This window comes from Orycteropus afer, unplaced genomic scaffold (assembly GCF_000298275.1).
Source record: "Orycteropus afer afer isolate SDZICR_OR568_19922 unplaced genomic scaffold, OryAfe1.0 scaffold00303, whole genome shotgun sequence".
Lineage (NCBI taxonomy): Eukaryota > Metazoa > Chordata > Mammalia > Tubulidentata > Orycteropodidae > Orycteropus > Orycteropus afer.
The window spans coordinates 1388037-1404234 of record NW_006921890.1 but is presented as its reverse complement, the minus strand read 5'-3'; the positions used below and the strand labels follow the sequence as shown (position 1 = coordinate 1404234).

Genomic DNA, 16198 nt, shown 5'->3' with positions numbered 1-16198 from the left:
GTGCCCGGGAGAGGAGAGAAGCGCACTTAGCGAGGGAAGGACTCGGCCCCCCGCCCGCGCGCGGCCCGTCCCCACGGCCAGCTCGGGAGCCCGGGCGCTCTCAGAGCACAGGGGCGCGTGGCACTGAGCTGCAGGCGCCTCCTGACCGCTTTCAGCAGGTTTCTTTTGAAACCGACCGACAAATCGACTGGCAGAGGCCTGCTGGAGGTGGAATGGAAACCACATCTGGCAAGGGAGACACGTTTTGGATTCAATTCCAGGATGTTTCTGGAGTAACAAAGGATCTATCTGCATTAGGCGCGTAAGGATTTTGCAGGGCCGTCCCACCGGGCAGTCGCGATCTACCTGGTTGCAGTCATTCTTGGTTAGTTTTCATGAGAAATTCAAGCATTCAACGACCCCCCCCCCCAACTCATTTCACTGGATACATTTTCTCCCTCCAGAATTGACCAAGGTGCATACTTATCTAGAGAACATCACGAATAAACACACTTCTTAGAATTTTTTTTGGTGCTATTACTGCGCTGATTCTTCTTCGGGGCAAAGAAAGTTAAACGGAGGAAAACAAAACAAAAAGGAAAATTAAGTCAGAATATACTGGTGCTCTATCGGTATTTAAGAAAGGAGAAAAATTAAAGAGGAATCAGCGATTGTTTAAAGAAAAGTAATCCTTTTTCTGGATTTTAAAACTTGGCTCCAAATTGTTTCATCTCCCTCTCTCCCTCTCTCTCTCTAGCTGGCTTTGAAGGGTCCCTGCAGCTGTGTCTTCAATTTGAAAGCCAGTTGCCTCTCATTTATTTACAAGAACACAAAAGACAACAAGGGCCAGGGTGGAGCTGGAGACAGTTGGAGGGGAAAGCACTTTCCTTGAATCTTGTCCAGAGACAAATTTGCATTCGAATGAAAACACTACATTGTCCACCACTTCTGGGCAGGGAGTCTCCAAGCCTCCAGGTTTTCCTGGTACAGCAGAAAGGTTTTGGGAAAGGGCTGGTGTCAAATGGGGGTAGGACTGGACAGGCAAAGGGGGGGCTGGGAAGGAAAGTTTTGGGTCAGGAGTGGGGGTTTGTGGGGGAGAGGGAGAAAGTGAGAGAGGAAGAGAAAGGGAGAGAAACAGATGCTGGCCATTCAAGTTTTAATTAAGCCTCTCCACTCGTTTTGAAACAGCAACAGGCAAATAATTGGCCACTGCTCTGCACATACCCAGCATTGCAACTTTTCCCTGTGAAGCTGGAGTCAAGGAAGTATCTGTGGGATTTAACTGACCAACTTGAAAACCCCCTGGTAGCGGCAGCCTGGGCTGAGACGGAGGTAATAAGCATGCAGTTGAAAGGCATTCTCTGCCTTGTGTGTGTGTGTGTGTATTTATATATAAGACACACCCACATATATATGTTAACTATATAACGCACTGCATTGAGTCCTATCTGACTCATAGAGACCCCTCCTTGGGTTTCTGAGGGAATATCACCATGGAAGTAGATTGCCCAACCTTCCTTTTGAGGAGTGGCTGGTGAGTTTGAACCACGAGCCTTCTGGCTAGCAGTCAAATGCCTTAGGCACTATGCTACCAGAGCTCCTATGTAACTATGTTGTTGTTGTTATGTGCCATTGAGTCAGACCCAACTCATAGCGACCTTCCTTGGGTTTCCGAGGCAGTATCACTACGGAAGTAGATTGCCCCATCTTCCTTCCGAGGAGTGGCTGGTGGGTTTGAACCACCAGTCTTCTGGTTAGCAGTCAAGTGTCTTAGGCACTATGCCACCAGAGCTCTGATGTAACTATATATATATATATATATATATATATATACACATACAAACCCACCAGCCACTCCTCGGAAGGAAGGTTGGGCAATCCTACTTCCGTAGTGATACTGCCTCGGAAACCCAAGGAGGGGTCGCTATGAGTCGGGGCCGACTCGACGGCACATAATAACAACAACATATATACAAAAACAAACAACAAACAAACTCACTGCGATCCAGTTGTTTCCAATTCTAGCGACCCCTGCTTGGGTTTCTGAGGTGGTATCTCTATGGAAGTAAATTGCCCAGTCTTCCTTCTTCCTTCTGAGGAGCGGCTGGTGGGTTTGAACCACCAGTCTTCTGGTTAGCAGTCAAGTGTCTTAGGCACTGTGCCACCAGAGTTCCCAAATATATATATGTAGTAACTACATATATATAGTAACTAGACAAAGAAAAGGAGTCCCTGGGTGGCTCAGTTAAGCACTTGATTACTGGCTGAAATGTTGGTGGTTCGAACCCACCCTTGTAAGACAAGCCTGATGCTCCGTTTCCACGAGATCATGCCTTGGGAAGCCCTACACAGCACAGTGCTCCTCTACACATGTGGGGTCACCAGGAGTCAGCATCAACTCGAACTACTGACAACAAGACCCAGAAAGTAATTATTTTGAGTTTAGCAACAGGGATGAAAGTAAAACGTATGCTCCAGGAGAGCAGACTGGAACCTCCTGTTCTGAGAAGGTTTCCAGGCTGTATTCGTTATGGGAGCAGAGGACCTCTTCTTTCTGCTACACAGAGGCTGGTGGTATGAACTGCCGACTTCTGGGTTTAGCAGTTGCGCTTTTAACCAATGCACCACCAGAGCTGCTTTTTTGAGGTTAGGAGTCACATGCAACACTGGCAGCACTGCCCGGGCCCTTCCCGTAATGCACAGGTAGGATGCAGAGGTGTTCTGGCTGGGAAGGATCTGTCAGGTGGCCTGGAGCGGGCCTGAGTGCATTCTAAGGAGCTCCAGCGGAGCCAGCTGCTGGTAGGGTTGGGAACCCCTGCCAAGCTAGCGTCCATGCGTTCCTTTTCCTTGCTTCTGAAGTTCAAGTCAGGTTCTCTATCAACCAGGGCCTGAGCAACAGTCAACCACGCAGAAGCAGCTGCCAAGTGACTAAACGTCTGCACAGGAATTCCTGACAACCCTTCCCATGGGAGCACGGGGTGGGGTGGGGGGAGAAAGTGGCCTGGGGAGGGTCGAGAGAGAGCCCTGCCCACAACAAAACAAACACTTTCTGTCTTGTTGGGGTAATTATATTACAATAATTACCTTGTAGGACATTAGTGATGCTATTACCAAACAGCACTGTTTCATAATAAAATAAATACTAAATAAAGTGCATCAATATACATAAACACTATCATATCTGTCCTTAACACTTCACTATTAGCATCCTGGAAAATGTTTAATATGTTTTTGCAAAATTTTTTTTTTCTATTATTACCTTTTCCCTGTTGAAGTTTTGTAGTAGTGCTAACTCTGCAAATACTATTGTTGTAAAAGGTTCCTTCAAACCAAACCCTTTGTCCTTGAGGTTGAGTCAATTGCCACTCAACAATGCTTAGGACAGACCTGCCCTACAGGGTTTCCGAGGCTGTAATCTTTAAGCAAGCAAAGCGCAAACAAAATTCATTGTCACAGAGTCCATTCTGACTCACAGTGCTCCTAGATGACAGAGTAGAACTGCACCATGGGGTTTCCAAGACTGCAAATCTTTAAGGAAGCAGACTGCCAAGCTTTTTCCCTGTGAGGAGCAGCTGGTGGGTTTGAACAGCTCTGCCCTCTGGTTAGCAGCAGAGCGCTTACCCACTGCACCGTCAGGGCTCCTTCTCAATGGCCTGGAGACTAATAATGCGCCAGGAAGGTTCTCTGGGTCCAACATCAATCAGACAAAGACAGTCATCTTTGGAGAACTTGTTTCCACTCTTGTGCTTAAGTTTGTTTGCTTCCCCATTATATAATTTTATTTGGCAACTCTTAGTCAGTTAGGGATACAAAAGGCTGCACTGCAAGCCTTCTGAGCAATTCTTAGGATGGTTTATTACTAACTAGGTCATTGGATTAGATATAATATGAGCACATTTCAAGATGCCCAAAATTTCATCAACTTTGCTGTCACAGAGATTCAATTCCTCCTTAAAAGTATAGTAACACTGTGAAGCCATGAGTCCATTTTTTTAAAAAATCCATAAAGTTATAATTCAAGTAAAAAAAAAAATTAAACTAATGACTACTACACCCTCCTCCGCCAGGGATATTTGGAAATATGTGAGTCAAGCATTGAGAATGAAACCTTTGTTATTGATGAGACCTTGGAAAGGAAAATGATGCTATAAAACGTTTAGAGATATTTGGGGCAGATTGGGTCCCAATACCATCCTTGATCACATACTAGGAGCTACTGAAAGGAAAAATCCCTACAGTGGTCTTCATCCTCAGCTGTTTCAGTCAATTCTCACCTGTGCTGTTGTTGTCAAGTGGCTTTGAGTTGTTGTTGGATGACTTTGAGTCAATCCCAACTCATAACAACACTGTAGGACAGAAGAGAGCTGTCCCGTAGGGTTCCCAAGGCTGAAATCATTATGGGAGCAGACCACCAGGTCTCTTCTCTTGAGGAGCTGCTGATAGGTTCAAACCATCAATTTTTCCCACGAATAACCAAATGCTTAACCATTGTGCTACCAGAGCTCCTTTCCCCACCCAAACCAAAAAACCAAAACCAAACTCGACTGCCGTGGAGTTGGATCCGACTCATAGCAATACCTCCTTGTGTTTCCAAGGCAGTGTCTCTATGGAAGTAGACTGCCTAACCTTCCATCCAAGGAGTGGCTGGTGGGTTTGAACTCCCAGCCTTCTGGTTAGCAATCACATGCCTTAGGCACTACATCACCAGAGCTCCTACTTTATTGTCTTTCTTACCACTTTTAAAGGGGGCCCCATCTATGGGAAATTGATAAGGAAGTAGATGGTTCTCAGACAGGTAACCCTGTTGAATAGACCCTCTAATTAAATGCAGTTCCTTTCTTTCTTCCCATTATGGGCAATTCATTAAGAGAAAAATGAAACATGACTGCAAATTTCTATGGACACTTTATATACATTACACCCACAAGATGGGGAAAAAAGAATGGTCAATTTTTTTTTCCCCCTAATGAGGCATGGACAGTAAATGTAACTCATCAGAGCTCTTATGAATTAAATATTTCATTCAGTTTTACAGCTGACATGTAAGTTTCAGGCAGGCCAGAATTAGGATATAATACAGTTGTAAATTTACATTTGTGTGTGTGTTGTGTGGTCCATTGAGACCTCTTATATAATAGTGTAGCACATTCATACCTATTTATACATTTATACCTATTTCATAGAACAGCTTAAGAGAAAAGCACACTTTCTCAGTGCATTGTTGTTGCTAGGTGCTATCAAGTTGGCTCTGACTCATAGTGAACCTACGTACAACAGAATGAAACACTGCCCGGTCCTGCAGCCTCCTCGCAATCCTAGTTATGCCTGAGCCCATTGTTGCAGCCACTGTATCAAGCCACCTCGTTGAGAGTCTTTCCCTTTTTTGTTGACCCTGCACTTTACCAAGCCTGATATCCTTCTCCAGGAAATGGTCCCTTCTGACAACATGACCAAAGTAGGTGAGACAAAGTCTGGCCATTCTCGCTTCTAAGGAGCATTCTGGCTGCACTTCTTCCAGGAGAGATTTGTTCATTCTTATGACAGTCCATGGTCTTTTCAGTATTCTTCACCAACACCACAATTAAAAGGCATAAGGTCATTTTCAGCCTTCCTTATTAATCGTCCAGCTTTCACATGCACATGAAGTGAATGAAAATACCATGGTTTAATTTGGGTGCACTTACATCTTCAAAGTGACCTCTTTGCTTTTCTTTTTTAGTTTTTATTGTGATTTGGGTAAAAGTTTAGGGCAAATTCATTTCCCATACAGCAGTTCACATATACTTTGTCTCAAGACATTGACTGCAATTCCTCACAATGAATCAGCTCTCTTTCCACCTCCTCCCTATGTGACCTTTTCCTTGTGTCCTTCCTTCTCATGCCCCTCCCACCAGCTGTCTCCCTGTGCATACACAGCCCTTCTATTCTCCCATGACTGATCTCTCCAAGGAGTTTATCTACCTAATGTAAATGTTCAGCTCATATGCCTGTCTTTTGTTTGGTTGGAAGCCACAGGAGTGGGTTCAATTCCAGACCTGAAGTGCAACTAGGGGTCATAGTCTCAGGGGTTCTACCAGGCTCTATCAGACTAGCAAAGCTGGCCTTTTTTTTTTTTTTTTTATGATTTTGAGTTTTGTTCCACATCGTTCTCCCACTCTATCCAGGATCTCCTACATACTTCTTGTTGTTAGGTGCCATTGAGTCATCTTCAACTCATAGCAACAGTTGAATGACTGCACAGCAGAATGAAACACCGCCCCATCCCGCATCAGTTCTGTGATCCCTGCTATACTTGAGCCCATCGCCACAGCCACTGGGTCAATCCATCTCGTTGAGGATCTTGCCCTCTTTCGTCGACCCTTCACCTTACCATGCAGGAGATCCTTCTCCAGGGAATGGTCCCTTCTTACAACATGAACAAAGTAGGTAAGACGAAGTCTGGCCATTCACATTTCCAAGGAGTTTTCTGGCTGCACTTCCTCTAGGATAGATTTGTTAGTTCTTTTAGTAGTCCATGGCCTTTACTTTCAGCATTCTTCACCAGCACCACAACCCAAAGCATCAATTCTTCTTTGGTCTTCCTTACTCATTGTCCAGCTCTCACATGTATATGAGGTGATTGAAAATATGGCTTGTGCCAGGCATACCCTAGTCCTCAAGGAGACATCTTTGCTCCTCGGAACTTGAAAGGGTCCTTTGCAGCTGACTTGCCTAGTGTAATACATCATCTGATGTCCTGACTGCGGCTTTCCTTGATGTCAATTGTAGAGGCAAGCAATGTGAAGTCTTTGACAACTTCCGTTTTTTCTCCATTTATCGTGACGCTGCTTATAGGTCCAATTGTGAGGATTTTAATTTTCTCTACATTGAGATTTAATCCATACTGCAGACTGTATTCTTCCTTCCTCATCAGTAAGTGACTGAAAAGTCATTCTCATTTTCAGCAGGCAAAGTTGTGTCGTCAGCGTATCACAGGTTGTTAATGATTCTTCCTCCAAGCTTGAGGCCACATTCTTATTCATGTAGTCCAGCTGCTCAGATTATTTGCTCAGCATATAGCTTGAGTGAGTATGGTGAAAGGATACAACCCTAAGGCACAACAACAACAAATCCAGGATCTCCTACATATATCTCCTTCCAAGTAGTTGACAGTGGTAGCTGGGCACCATCTAGTTCTTCTGGCCTTATAGTCATATAGGCTGAGGATCGCATGCTGGACGTTTCTTGGACTAATTGTTTCCATGCATCTTTGGTTTTCTTCATTCTTCTTTGCTCTGGATGAGGAGAGATCCATCGTTGTATATAGATGACTGCTTGCCAGCTTTTAAGATCCCAACCACTACTCACCAAAGTAGGATATGGAACAGTGTTTTTGTGTAGTATGTTATGCCAGTTGAGCCTGATGTCCTCTGCAACCATGGTCCTGAGCCCACAGGTCCAACTACATGCTCCCTCTGGGTAGCTGGTTGTGGCCATGAAGTGACTACAACCTTGTCCCTTGTCAGCTCTACTATATACACATCTTTGCTATTTAAAACTTTAAAGATGTCTTTTGTATCAGATTTGCCCAATGCAATATGATGTTTGATTTCTTGACTGCTGCTTCCATGGGTGTTGACTATAAATCCAAGTAAAATGAAATCTTTGACAACTTCAATCTTTTCTTCATGTATTGCAATGGCTTAATAGTCCAGTTGTGAGGAATTTTTAAAGTGTTCTTAAGAAAGAATACTGGAATGGGGATTTAGTAATATATATACTGTTCCCAACTACTCTTAACTACCAGGATTCCACTTCCTTCAATAAGTCACTCATTAATTCAATAAAGCATGGATGAGAACCTACTATATTCTCTGTTCAAATGAAGAGTCAGCCTTGAGGATCTTGCTGTAACTTTGTGGTGTGGACTATTTTGGCTTGACATTGTTTTGGAGATGTTTCCTGGTGGTATTTTTGCTCATACTGGATACTATGCAGCTCTCAGCTACGACATCCTTTTTTTGGGAAGTATGATCCTCTGATAACTTGGTGCTCTTGGACCAGAACATAGCATTGACCTCAATGCCAAATTCAGTTGTTGCCTGATACTGTCACGTTTCATTTTCTGTAAAGGGAGATGGGGCCACAGAACAGAGTTAAGGAGAAGAAAACTCATGGGACTTGGAAACTTATTGAGCTTTCATGCTTTAGGAATTTGACAATGAAAACAAAAACAAAATAAAAAATAAGGCTTATAGCCTGTTCACAAGAGACTTGACAGTCTGCAGGGGCTAAGGAATCTTAATTTCAGATGGTGAATAAGCAGTGTCATTAACCAAAACCACACTTTGTAAAGCTGGACTATGATTTACAGGCAATCTTTGTGCAGATGAACTGAGAGCTGCCAACCTTCCAGAACTCATCAGCCTTAACTCCAGGAGAGAGGAGCATCTTCCCAGAATGCTGGGTAGCTAGGCCACCAATGTCTGGAATGGGACACTGTCTTCCTGGTTTCTTGGCTTCCCAGAGGCCCAGTTATTTGGCTTGCCAGAGGCAAGTCTAATGATGTGTGATCAGCAGTTTGCTCACCCCACTACTAGATTCATTGCTTTTCATTTTCCTGGGGTTCCAATCAGACTGGCAAACCCAGCAACAAATGATATCTCCCCCTCTGTAGACAACAATGCCAGCTGGTGAGTAAGACCACTGTTGGTATTATGGCTCCCAGGAGAACACAGTGTCACAAGAGGTTAAGCTGGAAAGCATGTGTCAAAGGAAGACAGAGCCACCAGGGTCAGGCCCACAAAGCAGTCAAAGCCATGAACCTGGTCATTAGATTTGGGGTCCAAGGAGTTGTGGTTGGTGTTTGAGGGCACTGCCTCAATGCCAGGAGGATTAAGTGGTACCTGGGCAGTGAGAACATAGAAGCAAGGTTTGAAGAATATTCTTTCAATGAGTTCAGAAACCTAGAATGAGTTTTGCTACTAAAAGATAGGGCATGGCTTCAGGATGATGTTCTGGATTGAAATGTGACCCACTCCCCAAATATGTGTTGGAATCCTCACCCCCATTCCCAGTGATGTTATCCTATTAGGAAATAGGGTTTTCTCTGTTATGTTAAGGGAGCTCTGGTAGCATAGTGCCTAAGGCACTTGACTCCTAACCAGAAGGCTGGTGGTTCAAAGCCACCAGCCACTCCTCAGAAGGAAGGTTGGGCAAACCTACTTCTGTAGTGATACTGCCTCAGAAACCCAAGGAGGGGTCGTTATGAGTTGGGGCCAACTCAAAGGCACATAACAACAAAAAAAAACTGTTATGTTAAAGAGGCCACGTTAATGTAGTGTGGGTCCTAATCCTAATCACTTCTAAGTTGTAAGAAGAGATGAATGGGCACACACCCACACATGGGGAAAGACAGATGCCATGTAAGGAGGGCAGCCAAGACCGAAGGAACCAAAAATGTCCAGGGCTACAGGGATACCAATAAGTTGGGAATCAAAATGGCTGAAATGCTGATTTGGAGTTTCAGCCTTCAGAACTGTGAGAAAATAAATTTCTGCTCTTTAAAGTCACTCACTTGTGGTATTTGTGTTACAGCAACACTGCTAACTATGACTGTGATGGTGAATGTTATGTGCCAGCTTGGTTAGTCTACGATTGTCAGTGGTTTGGCAGACACTGTGTCATCACCTCCAATTCTGTGGTCTGATATGAGCAGCCAATCAGTTGGAAGAGGAGGTTCCTTGGGGGTGTGGCCTGTACCAATTATATAAATGAATGTTCTGGCAAAGCGCTCTCTTTCTCAATCCTGCACTTTCTTGTTGCTTGACTTCCAGTTCTTGGGCCATGAGAAGGCTGCTACCCAACCTACAGATTTTGGATTCATCATCCCCTGCCACCACATGAACCAGCAGGAGCCTTCAGCCTGCCACCTGACCCATATGGGACTTCACAGCCCCTACAATTGTGTAAGCCATTTCTTTGAAGCAATTTTTTCTGTGTGTATATCTATAAACACTTTGCTAGTTTTGCTCCTCTGGAAAACCCAGACTAAGTCAAAGACAGATGCCATCTTTGAATGCACACATCTGTAAATATATTCTGGTACCACAATTTAGAAACATCAGCAATGTGCTGTTGATTAAAACTTCTGAGAATGTGTTGAACATTCCTAGGTTAAGTTTATATATGGCTTCTAAGCAAGAAGAGATCATCAATTATAAAAGGCAAAGCACCTTATTTGAGTATTACAGGAAATGTTCCTGTAATACAATGCGGTTAAAAATAATTCATATATCAAACTATATTTTTCCCCTTGAACTTACTCCCTGGGACGTAATAAATTTGTTTGAACAAAACTACTACTGCTCACAAAATTCTGATAACTTCTTTTTAGAAACTGTCTTCAGAAGGAATGTCACTCTTTAAAATATCTTCAAAGGTAGTTGTGGACTAAAGAATTTAACATTTACCAAAGAGAGGGCAAGCCTTTGCCCTTGGCTCCTGGGAAGTGATATCTAAGCCCTTGAAATGCCCTTCTTCATGAAAAGGGTTTTGCTTACCTAGGGGTCTGGGCCAGGACAGATAGTCCAACAATGTGATTTTTGATGGGAACTTTGTGTCACATCTTATCAGCGTGATTGCCGAGGAGGTGAAGATAGAGGTCAGCCTCATGGGAAGTCAATTCTGTCTATGTAATGGAGCCCCACCGAAAACTCTAGGCAGCAAGGCTTGGGTGAAGCTTCCCTGGTTGGCAGTATTCTGTGTGTACTGTCACATATTTTTCCCAAGAGGAATTAATGCCGTCCATAGCTCCACCAGCCATTCCTCGGAAGGAAGGTTGGGCATTCCTACTTCCGTAGTGATACTGCCTCGGAAACCCAAGGAGGGGTCGCTATGAGTTGGGGCCAACTCAATGGCAAATAACAACAACAACAACATAGCTCCACAGGAAGAGGACCATGGAAGTTCCATGTTTGGAAACCTCTTGGACTCAGCTCCATACTGCTCTCTACCCTTAGGTAATACTAATCTGTATCCTTTTCTGTAAAAACTCATAGCTGTGAGTATAACAGTTTTCAGTGAGTTTTGTGGGTCCTTTTAGCAAATTCCTGAAACTGTGGGTGGTCTTGGGAACCCTTGAACTTCTGTTGGTGTCAGAAGTAAGGGTAATCTTGTAGATTGTTTCCTAACTTTGCTGTAGTAAATCCTGGCCCTGTGAGAAAGATTTGATTTGGAAAATACTCCTCCCTCCCACCCCAACACCCCTAAAAAAATAAAATCAGCAGTCTTGTCTAGTGAGTTTATTGAGGAGTACTGGCCTTGGTAAATACTAATATGCAACATAAAGCAAAGTAGAGGGTCAATGAAAAGGAGGAAGACCCTCAACCAGATAGATTGACACCATGGCTGCAACAATGGGCTCAAACATAGCAACGATTGTGAGGATGGTGCAGGACTGGGCAGTGTTTCATTCTGCTGCACATAGGGTCACTGGGAGTCTGAATTGAATGGATGGCACCTAATAACAACAATAGCATAAAAGAAAGAGAGAAACAGCTATCATAGTTCATGCACGAATCCTGAAGTTATCACCACTGGAACTGTTATTGCTAGTGGGGAAAGAAAGACTGGTTTACCAGGTGATGATGTCCTCACTAACATCCAAAGTGGTGACTAGGGTGGATTAAACTCATGGAATTGAAAAACTAAGGAACACAGAAGGGATTTCTTTCCTTGGCTGAGTACAACACAATGACAAAGACTGTAAGAGCAACTATATTGGAATGATCATGGAGCGGACCCCTACTACTTTCTCTTTGCCTGAGGATCCCAACATTAAAGGAGAGAAGGTAGAGACAGAGATAGAAAGATGGATGGATGGATGGATGGATGGATGGGTGGATGGGTGGATGGATGGATGCATGGGTGGGTGGGTGGGTGGATGGATGGGTGGGTGGATGGGTGGACAGATGATGGATGGATTTATTGATGGATGAATGGATGGATGGGCAGATGGACAGAAGGAAAGGAGTGAATGAATCTTGCAAACGCTGTTGCCTCTGTCATTGTAGCTAGAAAATAAATGTTTACACAAGATCCCCAGGTCTCAAAGCCATAATGGTGGTGTAGATTTTGGCATCCTTGGTTACTAGCTTCCCTTCCTTTTGGCTTCCCTTTAATGAAATATATTATTAAGGTTATCATCAATAAATATTTTGAAAAATATTACCTAGGGACATTTCTACTAATGGCAGGAAAAGAGATAAAAATAATTTTAAAAAAATCCACAACAAAAGTATTTTATACAAATGTATCTTAAGGAACTCATACAGGAGGGACTTCTTGATGGCAACTTTTTCCTAAAAATTATAAAAGCATTGCCCAGAATATGCATACCCAATTCATCCCAAGGTTTCCAGCGTGGTGGTGTAACTATACTAAATCAATTTTACCCAGTGAGGAAATAGGATAGTAAAACATACACAGACTCTCCCTGCAATGAGAAACCTCTTGGTCACTGAAGCCACATCACACATCCTTAAGCTGAAAGGGAAAAAGAAGACAGAAGGCTTTAAAGCAAAGCAATGAATGAAAAAAAAAAAAAAAAAAATCCAAATCCACTGCTGTTGAGTTAATTCAGATTCATAGAGACTCTATAGGACTGAGTAAAATGGCCCATAGGGTTTCCAAGGTTGTAATCTTTACAGACACAGACTGCACATCTTTCTCCCACAGAGCAGATGATGGGTTCAAATTGATAACCTTTTGGTTAACAGCTGAATGCACTAGCCACTACACCACCAGAGCTCCTTAAAGCAATGAATAAAATGGAAAACAAAAGTCACTACCATCAAGTCAATTCCAAGTCATAACAACTCTCATTGGGTTTCCAAGACTGTACATCTTTATGGAAGTAGATTGCCTCATCTTCCTTCTGTGGTGTGGCTGGTGGGTTTGAACCACTGACTGTCTGATTAGTAGCCAAACGTCTTATCCACTATACCACCAGGGTATAGTATACCTGGGTATAGTATACCCTAAGGGAATGGATAGGGACTAACACCAAATATACTGTAATTGTTAAAACAAATATACTGTAATTTCCCACAAATATGTCCAAAAATACATGCAAAACAGCATGATTTCTACCATGCTGCATAATGTCTACATTCTACTCTGAAAATATCACAGCAACATTGTATCCTCCAAGTTTATTTCTGGCTTTGCTTTAAGTACAACTTCTATAAGTAAAGCAAACTGGAGTCATATCATACTAGTTGTCTCTATAACATGGTTATGGATTGAACTGTGTCCTCCAACAGATATGTTAAGTCCTAACCCCTGTACCTATGAATATGACTTTGCTTGGAGATAGGGTTTCTTTTTTTTTATCAGTTAAAGTAACAGCGTCATACCAGGGGATGGTGTGTCCTAGTCTTAAAGCTTTCTGAGTGGTGTCTTATACAAGGGGGATTAAAAAAAAAAAAAGAAAGAAAGAAAGAAAGAAACAGTGCGACATAAGCAGGAAAGACACCGTATGAAGATACAGTGAGAGCCAAGGATGGTGAAGAGCGCCCAGGGCTACCGGACACGGGCCCGTGAGGGAGGACCTTCCCCTTGTGCCGACAGGGAGATCGTGGTCCTACTGATGTCCGATCTCCGAATTTGGACATGCAGGCTCCAGAACTGTGAGAAAGTAAATTTCTGTTCTATAGAGCCACCTAGGATGGTGGCTCAGTGCTCACGCACTGGGCTGCTAGCTGAAAGGTTGACAGTTTGAACCTACCCCAGCAGCTCTGCAGGAGAAAAGATGTGGTGATTGGCTTCTGTAAAGACTGTTGCTGCTGTTGTTGTGTACCACTGAGCTGATTCCAACTCACAGTGACTCTACGGGACTGAGCAGAACTACCCTGTAAGGTTCTCCTTGGCTATATCCTTTATGGAAGCGGATTGCAAGGTCTTTTTCTCCCAAGGAAGCACAGGTACATCAGCAGCCGAGCTCTTATGTACTGTGCTAGGAAACCCTATGGGCTTTTCTACTCTACTTCAGATGGGGGTGAAGTCACATGGGGTGGCTATGAGCCAAAACTTGACTTAACAGCACCTAACACCACTACCTTGTGATGTTCTGTTATTCCTGTCCCAAGACACGAAGACAACTGTTCTCAGTTATAACAGCCAAGGCAACAACAGCTTATTGGGACATTGTTTTTCACCTTCAACATGTGGGTCTCCATGGTCTACCCACCCACCATCCCTGGAGCTCCCACCACCTGCCGTCACACCCATCTAAAGGATAGTGTACCAGGAAGCAATGTCCTAACCCAATGAACCCATTGGGCTGCGGCACAAGTAAGCTGATGGTGTTTTTATAACGATGATATAGCATGAATGAGCCCTTCTTACAGCATAAAAGCCAGTCCAGCATTAGCTCCATAGTTCAGGTTGAAAAGAAATGACAATTTTACTTAAGAAAAGCTTATTGCTTTTCTCAACTATCCCCTATTGTTTGGTTGTATTTTCTGGAACTATTGTATACTAGGAGCCCTAGTGGTACAATGGTTGAATGGTTGGCTGCTAACAGCAAGGTCAGCAGTTCAAAATCACTACCTGCTCTGCAGGAGAAAGATAAGGCAGTCTACTTCAGTAAAGATTTGCAGCCTTGGAAAACCCCATTAGCAGCTCTATTCTGTCCTATAAGCTTGCAATGAGTTGGAATCACCTTGATGGCAGTAGGTTTTTTTTTTTTCTTGTGTGTGTGTGTGTGTGTGTGTGTGTGGTATTATGTAATTCTTAACTTCCTGCAGCAAGCAGCTCATTTATCTGAGGGCAACTATGCACACACTTGCTTCATTTCTGCTAGAGAGAATGACAGTGGTATGAAGTCATTAAGATCACGTCCGGCTTTGACAATGTCCCATATACAGACATACAATTTTGTATGTCTTGTACATTTTTTTTTCTTTGAAGTATGCAATGCCTGTCAAACTATGTTAAGCTGAGATATGGGGTTTATATATATATATATATATATATATATATATATATATATATATATATATATATATATATATATACACACACACAGAGAGAGAGAGAGAGAGCAACTGATCTATGCCCGAAGTGTTCCATTCAACTTTTCACATAATCCACAAGAAACTGTACATGAAGGGTAGCATGTAAAGCCAGAGCACAGACAACTTTATTGTTCTCTAACCCACCCACACGCTTCTGTGTTATAACTGTAAGGAATGGGGCTGGTTTTCAAAGAACCTGAACAACACTTGGTGACCCTGGGATCACTTACTAGGGATAAGGAAATCATTTTTGCATTTTATTCTTGTAACAATGCAATATAATGGGAAGAAATAGACTTACCTGCAACTAACAAGGATATGGGGAGCTCTGGTAGCGTAATGCCTAAGGCACTTGATTGCTAACCAGAAGGCTGGCGATTCAAATCTACCAGCCACTCTCGGAAGGAAGATGGGACAATCTACTTCCGTAGTGATACTGCCACGGACACCCAAGGAGGGGTCATTATGAGTTGGGTCAGACACGATGGCACATAACAACAACAATGACAACAACAAGGATACCATGTGCTATATGAGAAAATGATGATTTTCACACATAAGCCAGATCATGTTCCTCTGGTTAAAATTCCCCACTGGCTCCTCATTTCACTCAGAGGAAAAGACAAGATCCACTCAGTGATCTTGTATCATCAGTGATCTTTTACCGAGTTATTGCCACCTATCACCTTACAAACACCCTTCCCCCACACTCTTTCCACTTAGTTCTAGCCACTGTGGTAGGCTCTTGTCCCATCCACATGCCAGCCTGCCCCAACCAAGGGTCCCTGCATCTGTTGACTCCCAAGGAGCCAGAAAGCTCATTCCCTGTTTGTCAGGTCTCTGCCCAAATGTCACCTTCCCCACAAAGCTCTAAATCTGCCACGCATCATCCTGTACTTTGTATCTCCTTTACCGTGTTGTGTATCAGGGTATCTCCTTTAGCCCATAGTGATCATCTCTGAATCCCCACTCTTTGCCCCTAGAATGTATGTTTCTTGAGATCAAATATCATTGTCCATTGTTTTAGGTTTTATTTTTTCACTATTGCATCACAATCACCTAGAATAGCTCATGGCATAAAATGGGCACACATTAAACATCATGAACACACTGAAGAATAAACTAAAGGAATACAAATGGAGTGAAAACTTAAAAGAAGA

General features: G+C 43.2%; 1 protein-coding gene across 1 annotated transcript in view; it reads right to left on the bottom strand.

The window, feature by feature from the left end:
- The window catches only part of CTNND2 (catenin delta 2), a 1230080-nt gene that overhangs the window by 660977 nt on the left and 552905 nt on the right, over positions 1 to 16198 (bottom strand). Inside the window, exon 7 of the mRNA XM_042782401.1 lies at positions 147 to 267. Within this exon, the coding sequence (XP_042638335.1) occupies positions 147 to 267 (121 nt within the window). The remainder of the gene's footprint in view (positions 1 to 146; positions 268 to 16198) is intronic.